This window comes from Peromyscus maniculatus, chromosome 8 (genome assembly GCF_049852395.1).
Source record: "Peromyscus maniculatus bairdii isolate BWxNUB_F1_BW_parent chromosome 8, HU_Pman_BW_mat_3.1, whole genome shotgun sequence".
NCBI lineage: Eukaryota > Metazoa > Chordata > Mammalia > Rodentia > Cricetidae > Peromyscus > Peromyscus maniculatus.
Window position 1 is genome coordinate 56,494,992 of NC_134859.1, and position 18,257 is coordinate 56,513,248.

General features: G+C 42.4%; 1 protein-coding gene across 1 annotated transcript in view; it reads right to left on the reverse strand.

Moving 5' to 3' along the window:
* Positions 1-5,475: 5,475 nt before the first annotated feature.
* LOC121826466 (NACHT, LRR and PYD domains-containing protein 1a-like) overlaps positions 5,476-18,257 on the reverse strand; it is a 46,316-nt gene continuing 33,534 nt past the window's right edge. Inside the window, exons 8-14 of the mRNA XM_076542812.1 lie at positions 18,076-18,238; positions 16,819-17,042; positions 13,876-14,138; positions 13,212-13,337; positions 12,228-12,369; positions 7,505-7,549; positions 5,476-7,076 (exon numbers count right to left, since the gene is read on the reverse strand). Coding sequence (XP_076398927.1) covers positions 6,784-7,076; positions 7,505-7,549; positions 12,228-12,369; positions 13,212-13,337; positions 13,876-14,138; positions 16,819-17,042; positions 18,076-18,238 — 1,256 coding nt within the window. The 3' untranslated portion in view covers positions 5,476-6,783. The remainder of the gene's footprint in view (positions 7,077-7,504; positions 7,550-12,227; positions 12,370-13,211; positions 13,338-13,875; positions 14,139-16,818; positions 17,043-18,075; positions 18,239-18,257) is intronic.

Sequence of the window (18,257 nt, forward strand, 5' to 3'; positions counted from 1 at the left end):
TAAGTTTCCAACTTGTGAAAATGAATTAAGAAAAGCTTAGAGCTGGGTGTGAAATGTACATGCCTTTAATCCCAGCACTGGAGAGTCAGAGGATGGTGGATTTCTAAGTTTGAGGCCTGTCTGGTCTACAGAGCACGTTCCAGAACAGCTAAGCTTAGGCAGTGAAGGAAAGCATTGAAAACAGAAAGCTGGCGAAGATGTAATTGAACAAGGGAGCCAAGTTTCAGCCCTAGAAAGCAGCAGAACTTGGTAGTTTTAGCCACATGGTTCTGGCTTTAGAGTTAAGGAGTCACTAAAGAAAGCGCCTGAGGCCAGGCATGTGTCCAGGGTGTCCCTGAATAGAAACTTAGGCCATTTCACAAAGCTGTGAAGGTGAAGCCTGGATTGACTTGAAGACACCAAGTTGTTGGAGATACAAGAACCATGGGAGAGCTAAGGAGAGCTGCTGACAAAGAGTGGAACTAGCCCAAGAGAGAGAAATGTGTTGCAGTCAACAAAGCTGAAAGGAGTTGGAGATCTGAAGAGCATTTTGACATTAGATACGTGGGTGCAGAGTTTGGAGTTTGCCCAGCTTATTTTTGGTCTTGCTTTGTTTCAGTATTTCCTCATTATTCTCCATTTCAGAATGGTATTGTATATCCTGGACCATTATATGTTAGAAGAAGGTGATCTGCTATTTGATTTTGATTTTACAGGGCATTACAGTTAAAAGATTGCATGAATCTCAGAAGAAACTTTAAACTTTGGACTTTTAAATAAGTTTGAGACTGTTGTAGACTATGGGGACTTTTAAAAGTTGGACTGAATGCATTTGTATTTAATATGGCTACAAATCTTTGGGGGGCCAGGGAGTGGTGGCTTGAAAGAAAATGACCCCCAGAGGGAGTGGTCCTATTAGGAGGTATGGCCTTGTTGGAGGAAATATGTCACTGTGGGGTCAGGCTTTGAGGTCTCCTATGCTCAAAGTATGCCTAGTTCAGTTCAGTTTCCATTGTCTGCAGTTCAAAAATGTAGTATTCCCAGCACCATGTCTGCCTTCACACCACCATGTTCCACCATAATGGTAATGGACTGAAATTCTGAACTGTAAGCCATGGCATTTAAATGTTTTCCTTTGTAAGTGTTGCCGTGGTCATGGTGTCTCTTCACAGCAATAGAAACCCTAATAAAGACAATGATTAACTTACCACAAAAAAATATGGTTAGATTTATAAATCTTAGTATGCTTTGATAAGTCATGGTCCTAGAAGTCTGAAAATCACACACTTGCTACATATTCTTTTTAGAGTCATTTCTAACTTTTCTTTCATTGTTTAGGCTTACATTAAGAAAGAAATAATAAGTAAAATTAAATTCAAATTATCTGATAATATATTTGAAGTGACACTTGAATATATGCCTTTTTCATGCTTAGTCTATATCTGCATAGTGTGTAGCCTCACTTATGTATGCTCAAATATTTGTTGACCAAGTGCTGTGTGATATTTCTGGAGAGATGTAAATTTAACATCTGCTCCTCATTTCTGACATTTCCACATCTCAAAGAATTGTTTATTAAGATTATCTTAGTGAACAGAAATACATTTATTAGAGATTACTCAGAGCAATGGAAGACCAGTCATTTGCACGGACCTCTCTCACCAAGCTCTTATTACCTTTGGCTCTGTCTGCCCCAGAATTGATAGAAACATTTGTTCCTAGCATCACCTAGTGGGAAAACAGCAGAGGTAACTCCAGGATCACACTGATAAGAGTTATATGTTTTTGTATACTTTGCCCTTAAAAGGGGTTCTGTTGGTTTGAGCCAACATTGTTCACCATGGGAAGGTTAGCTTGTTTTTCTGCAGTGTGGCATGTTGGACAGCCACATTTGGGCTTGTTGTAAGATGGAGGTGACAAGAATTCAGAGGTCTGGGCTCACTTACCAGATTATACACATCCCAGACCAAGCATGGCTTCCTTGAAGGAAGCACTGTACTCGTGTTAAAGTAAAACATAATTCCTGCACAGCCATGGCGGCTAACATGACCAAGAACCTGTGGTAGTTCCTTCATTATTATGTACAAGTGTATATGATTAAGAGTTCACACTGTGAAGAAGAGTGATAAAAAAAATTGTTGGTAAACTTCTAGGATTGGATGACGTTGTCAATATGCTGTTAGAAGATGTCACAGTTTGAAATTACACCAGAAGGAAGAAGGATACAAAATTACATCAGATTTTACTAAATGGAAACAATGTAACAATGCTGCTTCCTGGTGAAGAAGGACTGAAGTAGCAATGGGTTTCCTTGAGTTTTGTTAGAGCCTGTTTTTTTTTTTTTTTTCAAACTGTTAATGTTTAGATTCTATAAAATGAAGTTTCTGTCAAAGGGAAACACTTTGAAGAAATACACCCAGTTTTCTAGTCTAATTCTGATAATTTAGGAATAAGAAGATTTGATATATAAATATGGACTGAAAAATAAAGATGTTTTTGGCTAAAAAAGAAAGTAGACCATTTAAGGTGTCAAAAACCAAGGATTATAGTTTTTAATTTTGTAATGTTTCTCCTGGAAGACACAAAATGCTAAATAAAATATCCTAACAATGTAAGGAAGGACCAGGCAAAATGAAAACACAGCCAACCCCCAACCCACTTCAAGCAAAGAAGCAAGTTCCCTCAGCTCTTGTTGTGACTATTGGTATCAGGTCACATTGAAAAACTCACTTTATTGACAGCTAAGCCACAGCTGGTAACTTGACCCAAAAAAGTCTTTATTAAAGGGTATTTTCAGTTAAAAATTAAGAAAAGCTGTTCCCTGACCAGACTGCTACTTGAGCAGATAGTTGCCATTTTAAAACCTAATGTCACATAAATTTTCCTTATGAAAGCTACGGACTATAGGACATTTAAAAAGGATGAACCCTTAGTCATCTTAAAGTTCAATTTTCAGAGTTTTACCCTTATGATTGTGCTTAATTATCATTAACACAAAAGATGTAGACATGCCAATAAACTTCTTTTTCATTATATAAAACACATTTTTCTCAAATCACTAGCTCCTGTTGGATTAAAGTGTATTCTAAAGGCTATTTCTAAATACTTATTGTCCCTTTCAGACTTATTAAAGGATCTAAAACTTACTGCAGGGTCAGGAGTCTCTTAGTGACACCACACTGTGTTTGTAAAATGATAACAGCTGTGCAGACTGCACAGATCACATCTTGAGACGTCCAGCACAGAAAGCGCATAGTAACATTTCTCGGAAGGAAAATTAATACTGAGATATTCTATTCTCTATCTACTTTCCCTGGGAATGTGCCAGTACGTGACCGAAACAAAACCTTTGCTACTGTCCAGATGACATGTCCTCCAGAGAAGCCAAGTTGAAGACTCGGTTATAGAGACTATGTCTCTCTGCCTGACACAGAATCTGTCCTATCAGGGCTTTTTTTCTCAGAACATCCTAACCGCATCAGTAAGGAGGCATGGGCTACCTAGAAATTGATATTTAGCTATTGATTTTTTTTTTTTTTTTTTTTAGCATTTTCACTTATTTACAAATAACCCCTGTGTTTTCATCAGTCATACACATTTAAGAACCTTGACTTCAGGCTGGGTGTAGTGACATAGGCTTTTAATCACATCTCTCAGGAGGGAGAGACAGCCAGATCTCTGAGTTTGGGGCCAGCCTGGTCTACAGAGTGAGTTCTCAGAGAAACAGGGATACACAGAGAAGCCCTGTCTCAAAAAACAAGCTAACATGCAAACAAACAAACAGAACCTTGACCTTACTTGTAATTACTCAATTCGTTCAGTTTTAAGTTATTTCTAAACTTCTGATGAAATAAATATAGCAGAAAGGGAGGTCAAAACTTGGAATTATCTCTTGTCAAATAAAACCCTAGAAGATTCTGGGTAAGGTGTCTGGGGAGAAGCCACCTGCCTGTGACACAGTGCAGGGCATGAGTTAGAATAAGGAAAACACTGTGTTCCAAGAGAGAAAAAGAAGGAGGGCTTCAGAGCTTCCCACAGTCAGAGCTAGCGCACCTGCAGAGCCCAGAGGAGGAGAGGGGAGGCACTGAGAAGCCAGGCTAACGGCTTTGGTCATGGGCCTGACTGGGAGGGGAGTATGAGCTTGGTCCAGAAAGAAACTGGGTGGCCTGGGGATAGAGACTAGCATGTCTACCCTTTTGGCAAACACACAGCCTCACCACGTCTCAAGTCCTACTCTGGTAGATGGGTGAGCAGGAGAGAGGAATCCAACTGTGTCACTGTTTTATACAAATAAAAAAAAATTATTTGTGTGTTTGTGTGTGCCCACTTGTGTACATATTTGTGTGTTTCTGTGTGTGTGTATTTGAGTGTGCACCTGTGTGTGAGTGCCATAAATTCCTCCACATGGAGTTGGTGTTACGGGTTTGAGCTGCCTGATGTGGGTTCTGGGAGTAGAACTCCGATCTTCTGCAGGAGCAGCTCTTAGCCGCCAAGCCTTCTGTTCACCACCATTCTACCACTGTACATGAGTTTCTCAAGCTGTGAATCCCACCTCCATATGGGATGATGGAACTAAATGTGTGATTGGGAAATGTTGACAAGAACAACAGGTTTGTGCACATTCAATGGCCAAGATTAATTCAAATGTGCACTGTGTCTGAGGTGTTTCTGCAGTGTGTACCATGTGACTTCCTCACACCTGTAGTTCTAAGCACACAGAATGAGTATTTTGCACTGATTGAGCCTGAGCACCATACAACCCCTATGATGCTCCTGAAACACCTGGGTTCAGAGTCTAGGCTCTGCTTACAGCATTTTCCCTGTACATATGGGATTTTCTATTCTCATAGAAACATGATACCTTAATTTTGGAGTGTAAAGATTTAAATATATTCCCATTTTCATTATCTAGGATGTAAGAATCAAGTTAGTATATCTTTGAATTGCATTATGTGAGAACATTCCATTTTACAAGTTGGTGTTTTGAGTTGCTGACTTGAGTTATATAAAGAGATTGTAAGTAAGTTTTGGCTTGGGATTAGAATAGAATTTCTACCAGCTTCTGGAATGTGCACTGCACATCTGTGTAAAGAGTACCAGAAATGTAAAATATCCACCAACTCTGAAAAACACTGAAGATTCCCAATGTCTACAGTATCAAATATTCCATCAAGATTTAATTCCTTATGCCAAACATAAACAAAAACAGGCATTTCAGTAGTTTGCAAATTTGCTGTCATTTTTAACAAATGGTAAACATTATATTACAACAAAGAGTTGTTTGTAACAAATTTCTTTAAGATTTAATTTTAGTAAAAACATTGATTTATATACTTATATATCTACATACCCAGAGTTATATGGAAATTATTTGGGATAAAGTGTTTGAGGGTGGGAATTGTTTGAGAAGCCCCCTACCTTTCTTATTCATATTGATAGACCCCAGACCCAGGGCACTACCTTCTCAGGTGGGCGCCCCAAGAACCCAGACTCCAGTCCAGTTGATGCAAACAGCAAGAGGTTTATTAATGTGGCTGTACAGTCCGGCTACTCTCCTCTCAAGAGCAAGAGTCCCACCCTACTGCAGCCACATAGGTACTTTTAAAGGAAAAGGAAAACCCACAAAAGTCATACGATTGCAATTCCCATGCAATTTTGTTCCTATTGGTTCATGTCTAGGGGCTACTTTCACAAGATTATGGCCTAATCACAGGGTAGGTACAATCATGTCCACATGCACAATTTTCCCCAGAACCTCTGGGGGGTATCAGGGTGGGAGTGAAGGTTACACAAAGGTTACAGTGGTCTTTCCTGGAACACTTGCAATTATCCCAATCACAGTTGAGCAACATATCTTAACAGAAATCTCCATACATTGTGGTAAGGGTGGTTGAATAATGGCTGAGTCAGTTTGCCCTTGGAACTAGCTTTTTAGTTCCTCATTCTCCTGGGGCTTGAGGGGTGTAAGCCTGAAGGGTTAGGGTCTTTCAATATGATATTCTGTAACTGTGTGGTCATGACATGGGTGTGCGGGTTTACGTGGGTCTGTGAAATGAAGACTGAGAGGCATCTTAAGAATGAATCTAGCCTTTCATGGCTGCAGGGGGGTTCAGCCTCAAAGGACTAAAGCACTATCCCTTTGCCTAGGGCAGTTTTATTTCTCTCCAAAACAGTTTAGCCAGTTAATTTCCATATGCTCAAAACAACCTGAAAGGGGCTCCCAACAATACAGTGTCAAGGGCAAATTCCTCGATTTCTGGGTACCATGGTTTTCTGGTTTTCCTGAACCATGTTTTGCACAGGCCTTTTTATCCTTGGGAAACAGGATTCACATGGAGGGCAACAAGGGAAACCAAAGGTGTCCCTTAAACAAAAGATGGATTAGGGCTAGGTGCTACTCTCTGGAGCCAGGCCAGGTGCAGCTCAGCAGGAATGCCATTAGAACATTCACTTTTCAGGGAAAAGTATCATCTCCTTGTCTCCATTCCCATGCTCTCAAGGACAGTTTGAATTATCGGGGGTCAGATGGGCTCAAGGCTGGCCACTCACACCATAAAGTAGCTGGACAAGGCCTGTATAGACTTGCTGGCTCCACTGGACATTTACTGAGATGCTCACCCAATGTAAACATCTGGCTGGCGAAGGCCAGGAGGGAACATCTGGGTCCCTAAGAGGTGTCCTGGAAACATTGCCATTTGAAAGGCAACACTGGTGGCCTTTATAGATGAAGAAACCAAGTGCCAAAGGAAGGTCAGGCAGACCCAGGACTCAAGTGAGAGTGCTCACTCCTCAGCTATTAAGATGTCAGGATTCCTCAGAGACACCACCTGACTTCTCATAGAGGTCCATGATCAGGTGAGAATGGGTCTCCTTCAGAGCTCGGTAGACTCGGTCTTTGCAGGCCCTGGTCCAGGACCGACTGAGGCTGAAGAGCTTCCTCATCTTGTCTTGGTTGGTGGCCTCAGCCCGCACCGCCTCATACTCCTCTTCACTCAGCACAGCACCATGCAGCTTGTCCAAGAGAGGGTCCACCGATGTCACTCGGGCCACCAGCTGCTCCCGATGCTGGTCCAGGAAGTGTAGTGAGGCAGCAGCATCTAGGGGTGAAGATGAGACTGGCAGTGAGAGAAGAAAGGCTCCTCCATGGGCTCTCCCACTGGCTGCCCACTTCTTGTTCTTTTCACCTACCTCATCTGTCCCCCCTGGATCCCTCCTTCCTCTGGAAGGTCATTTGAAGAATATCTTTACCTTCCTGAAACCAGTTACTAGTCTGACAATGACCTGATCAGGGGGAAGGGTTCTTCCTGGGGTGTTCAGGTTAGGAGTGGGTGGAGTTATTGTCTCCATGGGAAGCAACAAGGTGCATGGGAGCAACTCTGCCTTGGGTATGCACCTCTTTCTACCGATCCAGGTGAAATTTACAAGGAGAGGTTCTCTCCTTTCTCACTGCCCTTCTTTCAAGAATCAGATGATCTACCAGTGGAACACTGTTGGCCCCTCTGGACTCCTTATACCTGTTACTGACCTTTGTGGGCTGCAGTGATCATGGGTGGTGCAGGTCTGAGGTCCCCTGGAAGAAAGGAGAGATGATGCATCTGTGCCTGTCACCAATACTCAGTGCACTCTTGAAACTCCCATCCACGCCTGAGATTTTGAGAATGAACTACAGAAATTCTGATATAATCTAGAAGGTGAATATTTCCTCAGGTGTGCAGGGAATCTTAGGTCCTGAGCCTATTGTCATAGAGAGAGAGAGCATGTGAGTGAGCAATAGATAATTTCTCCCACAGGATCACAGCCTCAATTTTATCTTATAATAAATTTCATGTGGAGAACTACCCAAGTCCCTTACTGGTTGGCTTAAAAATTTTGTTTGTTTGTTTTGAGACAGGGTTTCTCTGTGTAGTTTTGGTTCCTGTCCTGGATCTTGCTCTGTAGACCAGGCTGGCCTTGAACTCAAAGAGATCTGCCTGGCTCTGCCTCCTGAGTGCTGGGATTAAAGGCGTGCGCCATCACCACCCAGCCTGGTTTAAATTTTTTTACATCTAACTCGGGTAGAAAACTATTTTCTTGACCTCGTTTGACCTTGTATGCTCACATGCCACAAACGTGTGTTCTTGATTTGATGGCTGAATCAATACAAAGAAAGACTGAGCACATGGGAACAGTGAGTTGATTTTAGCAAAAAGTGAGGGAGGTTAATAGATTGCAGCTCATGTAGAAGCCCCAAGAGTGTGAGAAGACCCTAAATTCACTGTGCTCTAAGAGTTTAGAGAAGTCATCCCAAGGACCCAGTTTATAGTATTTGAATCCCTGGTTCTGTTTGTATGAAGGAAGGATGATAGTGCTTCCACTCTGTGCTAGCTAGACCGTCTTGGGGCATCCTGACTTGTAGATTAACTGTAGCATCTAATGAACAAAATCCCTGAATGACAATGAATTTAAAAACTAAAATGTAAGATTGTAGACACAAGAGAGCCATGATTATAATCTTCTAGTATTAGAATACTTTCTCATATGTAAGGGAATAGACCCTAATGAGTCCTGAAGAAAGAATTAAGAAAAAACATGTGGAAGAGGTTGGCTTAATATAAATAAAAATAGCAACATTGTTTCTATCAGCCAAGGATCAACTCTAAGTTGTGTGTGAACACCCAAGGTCATCCTAAATAAAAACACTATTGTGGAAAGTGTCAGCACACATGATTTCAAATTAATACTACAGCCACGGTAAATATAACAGCATGGCGTGCACACAAAACTCCCAGGTCATCGGAATAGAATAGAGGGCCTAGACAAAAGTCTCACAACCACAGCCACCTGGCTTTTGACAAAGAAACCAAAAATATACTCATGAGAAAAGACAGCCTGTTCAACAAATCATACAGGAAAACCTAGAGAGCAACACATGGAAAAAACTAAACCAGGTGCCTATACCTCTCCTTTAGAAATCAACTCCAAATAACCAGAGACCTCAATGTGAGACCTAATACCCTGAGCCAGGCAGAGAAAAATGTAGGGAGAACATTTCAACATAGCAGCATAAGGAAGGATTGTGTGAATAAGGAAATGAAACCAACAATTGCTAAATCAAATCTCACGACAATAAAAAAAGTTTTGCATAGCAAAGGAAACTTATTTGAGTGAAGATGCAGCCAAGAATGGGAGAAACGATTTCCCAGCTAAGATCTGACAGAAGATTAGGAACTAGTATATATGTGGAACTCAAAAGCCAAATTCCAAGGAAATAACCCAACAACAAAGTAGGCCATAAGAGAAACCAGAGAATTCGCAAAGGAAAAAACATACAGGTTAGGAAACACTTAGCTATTAGGGAAGGGCAGGTTAAATTACTTACAATTCCATTTCATTTCTTGAGAATGTCTAATATTGAGGATACAAATGATAGCAAGTGCTGGAGTGGATGTGGGGAAAGAAGAACACTTATACACTGCCTATGGGAGTGCAAACTAGTGCAGCCACTGTGGAAGTCAACCTGGAGGCTTCTTAAGAACTAGAACTACCACGAAACCCAGCCTTACCATTCCCAGTAATATATCTAAGGGAATTTATATCCTACTATGAAGATATTTGCAGAACTATGCTCACTCAATCATGTCCTGTTCATAGTAGCTAGGAAATGCAATCAGTCTAGATGTCCATCAACGGATGAACATGTGGCACATGTATGCTATGGAAATTTTTTCAGGTGTGAAGAAAATGACATTATGAAAGGTAAGCATACAAAATAGGAAAAATATCGAGCAAGATAACCTAGGCCCAGAAAGAAAACACCATATCTATCACATCGATTTCTGTCCTGGAGTCTTTAGTTTTGTGGTGTTAACATGGTGTGCCCTGGTAACCAGAACACTAGAAATGGGGCAGGGCCTAAGGGGGGAAAGGAGGGCAGAAGTGTCATGAGGGTAGAGGTAACATGAGAGAAGAGAGGGAATGCTGGGGTCAGAAAAGGTCAAACAAGAAGTGGGGTGGGGGATGGAGGAGATAAGGAAGATGGTGGGAGGTTGTATTAAAAATGAAGACAGCATTTAAAAGTTAGAAGGAAACCTGTCTTTGGTAACCCAATATAAAAAGCACAGAAGAATTTGAATTCAGGACTACAGTGCTTGAAATGGGAGGTCTTAGCAGCAGTGAGTTTCAAAACAAAAACCCAGTTCCAGGAGTGAGATATCTCCATAGGAGCTGTTGGGCAGGGGGCGCCCTGGAGGTTCCCAAGACAATACAGGTGCATGTCATTCTTCTTTGTTCCCCATCAGAACTGGTGGATAAGGCCTTATGGCTGAAGACACCATACATCATGGATACGTGGTATAGATAATTGAAGCTGGAACTGTGTGGGAAGCTTCCTTCCTGTTGCTAAGGTTTTATAGTGTTATGGAGGCTGCTGAAGAAGGAAAGTCATCAACCAGAGTCTAACCCAGCTCTGTACACTATGATCTTTAAAAAACCTTCAGGAAAGATGGTCCCACAGCTGCAACAGTGGCACAACTATGATGGGAGCAACCTGTAGCTCCCAATTAAATTTCAGTCCCACTCCTCAAGATAGAATCCATGGCTAGCACTATAGAGTTAGTAAAACAAGCAAACCCATATCTGTGGAGGTCTTAGTCCCTTGAGAGAAGCTAGTATTGATGCTTAGGCAGACGAAGTTATCAATGCCCTTTTAAATATCAGTATTTATACAGCAGACAAAGGCTACTTTCAGCCTTTATCAGAAAAGTCTCTCTTTGCTGTGAATGGAGGTTAGTGCAGATACCTACAGCTATGTAGGATACTGAGAATAAGGCATGGTTGATTACTCATCCCTATAAGTAGGTATTTATACCACACTTTTAAGGCTCTAGGAACATTGTGGAAAAGTAAGTGGAAAGAATGTAGAAACAGAAGATATGGAGAAGGGCTGTGAAGTGTTGTCCTCTAAGCATGACATGACCAGAGCCATCATGAACTCCTATCACCTGCACCTACTGTCTCTGGACCCACACAAGTAGAAGCCTGCCCATCAGTCAGCTGGACATGGGGAAGCAGCTCCCAGGGACAGTACCACTTACTACTAAACTATTGACAAATAGTAGATGATGGGGACAAGGGAAGTATACAATCCATCTGTATCCCTGCTTTTGAGCTCACTCGATTTTTACTGTAAAACCCATGCGTACACAGATGGTCCCAATTAAACTCTGAGGGACACAAAGCAAGACTTTTTGAATGTGGGGAAGAAATTTGTATTAAAGTGGAGGGGCTGGCAGGAATAGGAGGGAGATAAAAATGTGTGTTTAGGGTGGAGTTATTAGAAAGCATTGTACATATGTATAAAATTGTCAAAACACAAAATTCATTTAAAATTTGGTAAGGATTTGAGATTGAGTATCTCATATTAGCAAAATTCCCTACATTTTAAAGCTGAGATATTACGTGAACTGGTACCAGATGATTTGTACATCTCAAAGTCTGTCATTTCAAGGGTAGTGGGGGAGGAAATCAGGACAGAGGACTGAGAAAATGGGCCTTTAGGATGTGTGGTAATTTGGATATGATGTGTTCCATGATAATGCAGATGTGTTGAAGGATTAGTCCTGAAGCCGCCTTCAAAGGTGACTGGTCCTGAGGGCTGTGAATATGAATGAAACCATACGCTAAAGCAGTCATTAATGTGAGTCCTGAGAATGGAAACTATATGAGTGTCCATTGGAAGAAGCAGGGCACTAGAGGGATGTCCTGGAAGAGAACAACTTGCAAGGACTTCATTCCTTTCCTTCCTCTCTTCTCCTCTCTTTTCCTCTCCTCTCCTCTCCCTTGTCTCCCCCTCTCTTCCCCTTCTTCTCCTTCCTAGCTCTCACTCTAACTGCCTCTCCCCTCCGTACTTCAGACCTACCAGGCAAACGGCTTCCTCTCTCACAAGCTTGACTCAATGATATCCTGTCTCTCCTCAGTCTCAAAGAGATGGAGGCAGCTGACCACGGACTGAAATTTGGTTCTAAGACCATGAATCAATACAAACCGTTCTATTTTTAAGTTGTTTTCTCACATATTTTCTCACAATGGGGAACAGCTGACTAACACGGTGTCATAGTTTAAACTGTGGTCAGATCACCTGTTTTGGATCTAGCAAAAGACACATAACTAATCTCACTATTTCATGACACCAGGAATTAATGACAATATACCTTTCACCACTCATTGCCTTTCTTCAACTTTTGGGGTATCTGGACTTAAACTAATTTTACCTGGTTTCAACAAGGCTTCCCATATGAGATTCATATGCTTCTTGTCTCTGATTTGCAGCTTAATCCCTGAAGCCATGTGGCCAGCATAGATCTCAGAGAAGAGCTGGGATTCTCCAGGGCTCCGGTAGCACAGCTCTAGTTCCTGAAGAGAGAAAGAATTACTGTGTAAGAATAAATTACTCGTCCTGTGAAGGAGGGCTGTCCCCACCCCCATACTTTCTTGATCTTGCACCACATCAGACACTGGCTGTCTTTGTACTGAGGTAACCCACAGCCTTTGAACACACATTCAGAAGGTTAAGGACCCAGCTAGGACCCCATCTTGCTGTTTCTTTTCTCATCACTTTGACAAAAACCTCACAGGAAGCAACTTGAGGAAGGGTTTATCTTGTTTAGTTTCATGGTGGGAAATGCATGTAAGCTGGAGCTCCACTCTTGGTGGCAGGAGATTATGGCAGGGCTCATAATATCCCAGGGGATGAGCAAATAATACCATGAGGTTGGAGCAGGGCATGGCTACAACCTTGACTGCCTAACACTATTGATCGGTTTCTAATGGCCAGGCCTCACATATTTGTTTCCACAAACTCTCAAAATACTACCACTGTCTGGGGAGCAAGTATTTAAACATTTATACCTGCAGGAGACCTTTCAGATTCAAACACTAACACCTAAGGATGAGTGAGAGCTCATCCTGAAAGTCCTGTTCACACAGCCTAAGCCAGGGCTTGCTCTCTATTCCATGTTATGCTGGGCCCTTCTTTCTGCCATATTGAATCTAATTTCTCAATTCTCCAGGCTTTCTGTATTCCTGTTCGGTCCCTTAAATTGCTTTCTGCCTAACTTGGATGTATTCTTGCTCATCCCATATCCCAATTGTTTTCTCCTGAATCTCAGTTTGCTGTTAAAGCCTTGTAACCTGCCCCACAGGTTTCCTAAGCCTGCCATCCGAACTTGAATAGTAGCAAACACCTGGATGCTCACCATTGGGATGATTTCCAGCTTCTCAGAACCAGACACAATGTAGCGGGAACCAATATAAAGAGAGTCTACTGGAGGTGGCTTGTTTATTCGAACATATTGGAATTTCATTTCTTCGTCATCAATGGCCTAGGGAACATTGCAGACAGTGATTTATCTAGATTTCTGGCCCACAAATCTGTTCTGAATAAGGTGAGATGATCATTTAGTAGATTTTTTGTGTGGTGGGGTGGTGACACACCCTAGACACTCTTATATCTGGTATTCTGCAACACAGATTATTGACTTATTGGCCACTGTCACATTCATTGTGGGAACAGGGATGCTGCCACAGAAGAAGGGTGTTGGCTACAGATTGTGCATGGGGAATTCCCATCCTTCTGATGGGTGGAAAGAGGCTATAGAAAGCTGTGCAGGAATTAGTAAATGGGCATCAAAGCCATTTGGGGGAAATGCTGATGTGAGGGGGGCCAAGAAGAGGGAAGAATCACACACACACACACACACACACACACACACACACACACGCACGCACATATGCCCATGGGTTCCCTTTATAGAACTGTATCCCCACTACCAGTAAGAATCTCTCCATGGAGCTCACTAGCTGCATCTCAAGTTTTCTCTCAGCCCACTCTGGACTCACTTTTGTGGTCCTCAGTGTTACCTTCCGAATGGTGCAGTCATTAGGGACCAGGTAAAGGTGGAATGTCACATCCTTGAGATTGAGGTGATAGTAGATCAATGTGATGGAAGTGATGGGGATGAAGTGTCCAAAAGCAGGAATCATTCTCATTAGAACTCCCATTGGGGAGAAGTTTGGGTTTTCCAGCACTGCATAATGCTGTTCTATCCTGGTTGGGGTTTCTAGGACCATCCCATGTTCTTGAAAGTGGGCCACATGGAACCAGGAGATGTCTACCTGTCCCTCTGTAAAAGAACAGATTCAAGAGATGTAAAATTAATGTTCCTATTGATCTATGCTAGGCTGGAAAAATAGCACTCTATGATTTAGAAGATTGTTGTGGTTTGAATGAGAATGGGCCCCTGTATTTGGTGGAACTATTTGGGATGGAGTAGAAGGTGTGGCCTGGTTGGAGGAGCTTTATCACTGGTGGTCTTTGAGGTTTCAAAATCTCTTGCCTTTGTCAGTTTTCTTTCTCTCCCTCCTCCTTGTGCACAGGCTCTCAGCTACTTCTCCAGTGCCAATTTGCCTGCTTTCTACCATGCTCCCTGCCATGCTCCCTGTCACAGACACAGCCTCTGAAATTGTGAGTCCCTATAAAATCTTTCTTCTATAAGTTGCTTTCGTTATGATTTCCATTTAGTTTGTATTTATTTTTTGATGTTCATGAGAAAAATTATGACCAAAATTTAAGTTTTATTAATTAATGTCCAATGACAGCACAGCAGAACTATCAACTGTTTCCTCATTATCAATCACCATGCCAGGGAGGGTGAGTGTGAGTTGTTGCCAGACTGAGAGTCATGCAGACTGACCCTCACTGGAGGCAGTTTACCCTCGGTCCTGTCTAGCTGATGGGGGAGCATTTACAGTGGAGTGGAGGCTCTTCATGGTCTCGTCCAAGATGCTATAAAGAATACAGCCAAAGGGGCTACTGTCAGAAACTTCACAACCAGGAGGTTCTTAGAGAGGCTGCCATCACCAGCTTCAGTGTTTTGGGTTTGGCAGTTTCCTCTAAATTGTTAGTTACAGAATAGAGTTTTGCTGTTATGAAAGAGGACTGTGGTCCTCTTTTATTTATGCTGAATTTTTTTTAAATTTATTTTATTTATAAATAAAATTATTTATTTTATTTTATTTATGCTGAAAGATGGTGATATTTTATTTGCATGTTAATAAATAAAGTTTGCCTGGAGATCAGAGGAAATAGCAAGCCATTAACACTAAAGTCAGGCCATGATAACATACACTGTTAATCTGATCACTTGGCAGAATAGAATTTTGACATTATGAAAGAGACCCAGGGTACCTTTGTTCACTGAACAAGCTGGATGGATCTCTGAAATAGTTAATGTCAAATGTGAACTTGATGAAATCTAGATTCAACTTGGATACAGCCCTCAGGGGATGATGGGAGGAGATTGTCTTGATTGGATCAATTGAGTAGAGAAGACCTATCCACTGTATGTAGCACCATTGTATAGACTAGGACCCAGGAATGTGTAAAGTGGAGAAGGTCACATGAGCACAAGCATTCTGCTCACTTTGTTGACTCAAGTTACCAGGTGACACAAGCTCTATGTTCTCAGACTTCTATGTCATGAGTAACTATTCCTTTAACTCTGAGGCAAAGCAAATCCTCCTTTTCCAAGTTTCTTTGGTCAAGTGTTTTGTTTGAGCTATACGTAAAGTAAACCTGGACAGAAAATTGATACCAGGATTCAGGTTTTTGTTGTAATAAACCAAATCATGTGGTTCTTCAGCTTTGGATCTGTTTGTGGCTGGAATGTGAAGAGTTTTGTACTTAGGACTAGGAAAGCACTTCCATGCTGAGAAGAGAGCTTAAGGGGACATTCGGGTGGAAGCAGGAAGACAAGAATGCTGAGAGAGACAGTGGAGGCCAGTCCGTGAGGTTGCAGAGAGCAGCAAGGTCTCCATTGGGAACTGTGAAAGGATCCATTCATCCAACAGTTTTGTCAGGAATCTAGATGCATTGTGTTAATGTGCTGAATATGAGTGAAGATGAATTTAAACACAAGGGACTAATTTGGCAGGAGGAGTTTCAGAACAGAAAACACCCAGAATGACTCTACACAACCCGCTGTAGCTGTGAGAGAGCAGCGTCACTGAGGGGAAGGTTGCAGCAGGTGACAACAGGAAAGGGGTCCCGAGGGACAATCTCACTCTTCACAGACTCATCTTGTGAAGATCCACATTCATTTAAAGGCAGAAAGCCTGAAGTGATGGTGTTCCCTGTTCTACAAATGTAAATGCAAGGAAGTGTTTCCCATGGTCAGCACATCATACAGCTCTGGTCCAAGGTGGCCACATCTCAAACTGTCAACAGAACCTGGCAATGTCATCACTATAGGTTTTTTTGTTTTTTGGGGGGTTGAAAGATGCTACATTGGTGGGTCACTGAGTCATGCTGCACAGTTTCAGATAGCAGCTGAGGCCAGGCAATGTGCCTGAGTCAAAGATCTTGCAAGAATCCTGAGAGGTCATTCAGTGAACCTTTTTATTCATGGATCTTATATAACCTGGAACAGTCTGTATTTCTACCTTATTTTTTTATGACTTCGTCAGCTGTTGTATCTTCCCTCTTAAGATCACTTTTGGAGCTGCTCATAATCTTTATCACCATGAACAAACACTATCTTCCTCTGCTCTGAGCTGGATTCCACTCAGGGACTCCTTCAGGTAAAGCAGAAATAAGGTCAGTAGGCTGGGAGACATGTGCTTCAAAGAAGATATATCAGATGAGAAGGGACAACAAAACATCTCAGTGTCCACCTTCATAACCTGCTCTGCCCTGCTAAGTAAGCCATGAGACCTTTCCACATCACCACCATTCTACTGTCTGCTATGTGACCTGTCAACTCCTCCCATTACCACCCCTCTACTCCTTATGCTTCCCTTGGTTACCTTGGAGATCCACAAAATGAGGGAGGTGCACAGCAGCCACAGCTCCCTGCTCAGCCTTGATGTCAAACAGAGGCCCAGCCACCATGTGACTGTGCTGCAAGGGAGTCTCGTCCAGGTGTTGGCTCCAGGAACAGAATCCAATCTCGATGGTCACGGCCCTTGTCACCACAAAGCGGAGTCCTGTGTTGGGACAGTGGTAGGAACCAGGCACAGGGAACTGAACTCTAGACGAGGGAGAGGCAGACACCAGTGAACACCAGCTCTGCTCCTCTACTGGGTGCAGACCCAGTGCAGTGCTGGGGACACAGCAGACTTCAGCCAGATGGCTCTGAGGTCTGGTTCCTCTTCTAGCTGTATGTGGATCCCTGACTAAGTCACCTAACCCCCAAATCTGTTTCCTCATCTCTACATAGGGGTAACAACGTCAACACCATCTTATGGACCTATGAGTACTGAGTGATCTAATGCAAACCTACAGGTAACATATACCTAGAGCAGTTAGATATTCCTGTGGTGATGAAAGAGGTGTGTGTGTGTGTGTGTGTGTGTGTGTGTGTGTGTGTGTGTGTATGTGTGTGTAAAGTTCTGTGGATTAAGCTAGGACTTTTGACACTAGTCAGAGGCTCTACCACCGAGGTACATCTTCAGTTTTTAGACTCTATGTTTCTGAAGTATATATTTAAGGATATCTAAGAGACAAGAGAAATGAAATATAATGAGAGGTCTGATGCTGTTTACATCATGAATAAAAAAATCTGCAGAAAAATCACAATTCAGATAATAAGCAAAGTATAGCACAGACTGTTTAGATGGAATGAAGGACTCCCTTCAGCTCTGTTGATGTGGTAATGGTGTGCTTGTTATGGAAGACGAGGTCCTGTCTTAACTATGGGGGAGGCATAGTGAAATGTTTGTGTGTGAAGTCACTTGATGTCCTGGACTCACAATACTGTGACAGTGATGACAGAGGATGAATGTGAGTATTTGAACAAATTTGGAAAAATGGTTGCTAGAGCTGAGTAATTGGACAGGGAAGTTCTTGTGCTCTCCTGTTTTATAAATGTTTGAAAAAATTTTTATGATAAAGATCCCTATTTTTATCATAGCCCACACTTCTTATTCCACTCCTGGCCTTGTGACCTGCCTTGGTAAGGTGAGGAGGAGACACAGTAGAGACTAGGTGGGTGCTATCTGTGGGGATCCCTTGTGGAAAGTGTGCTGGGGAAAGTCAGCCTTTGCCAGGCAGAGCTCACTCACCGGTACAGGTTCTTCTCACTGTCAACCACCTCAGTAGCCACAGGTCCTGTAGGGCCCCAGAAGTCATCTTCAGTCCCCAGTGGTTCCAGGTGCTTGCCTCTTGTGGAGTCCGGTGGAGATGGATGGAAGGTCGCTAGTGGTACAAGTTGTGAGCACCCCTCCTCTAGAAGAAGCCAGACACT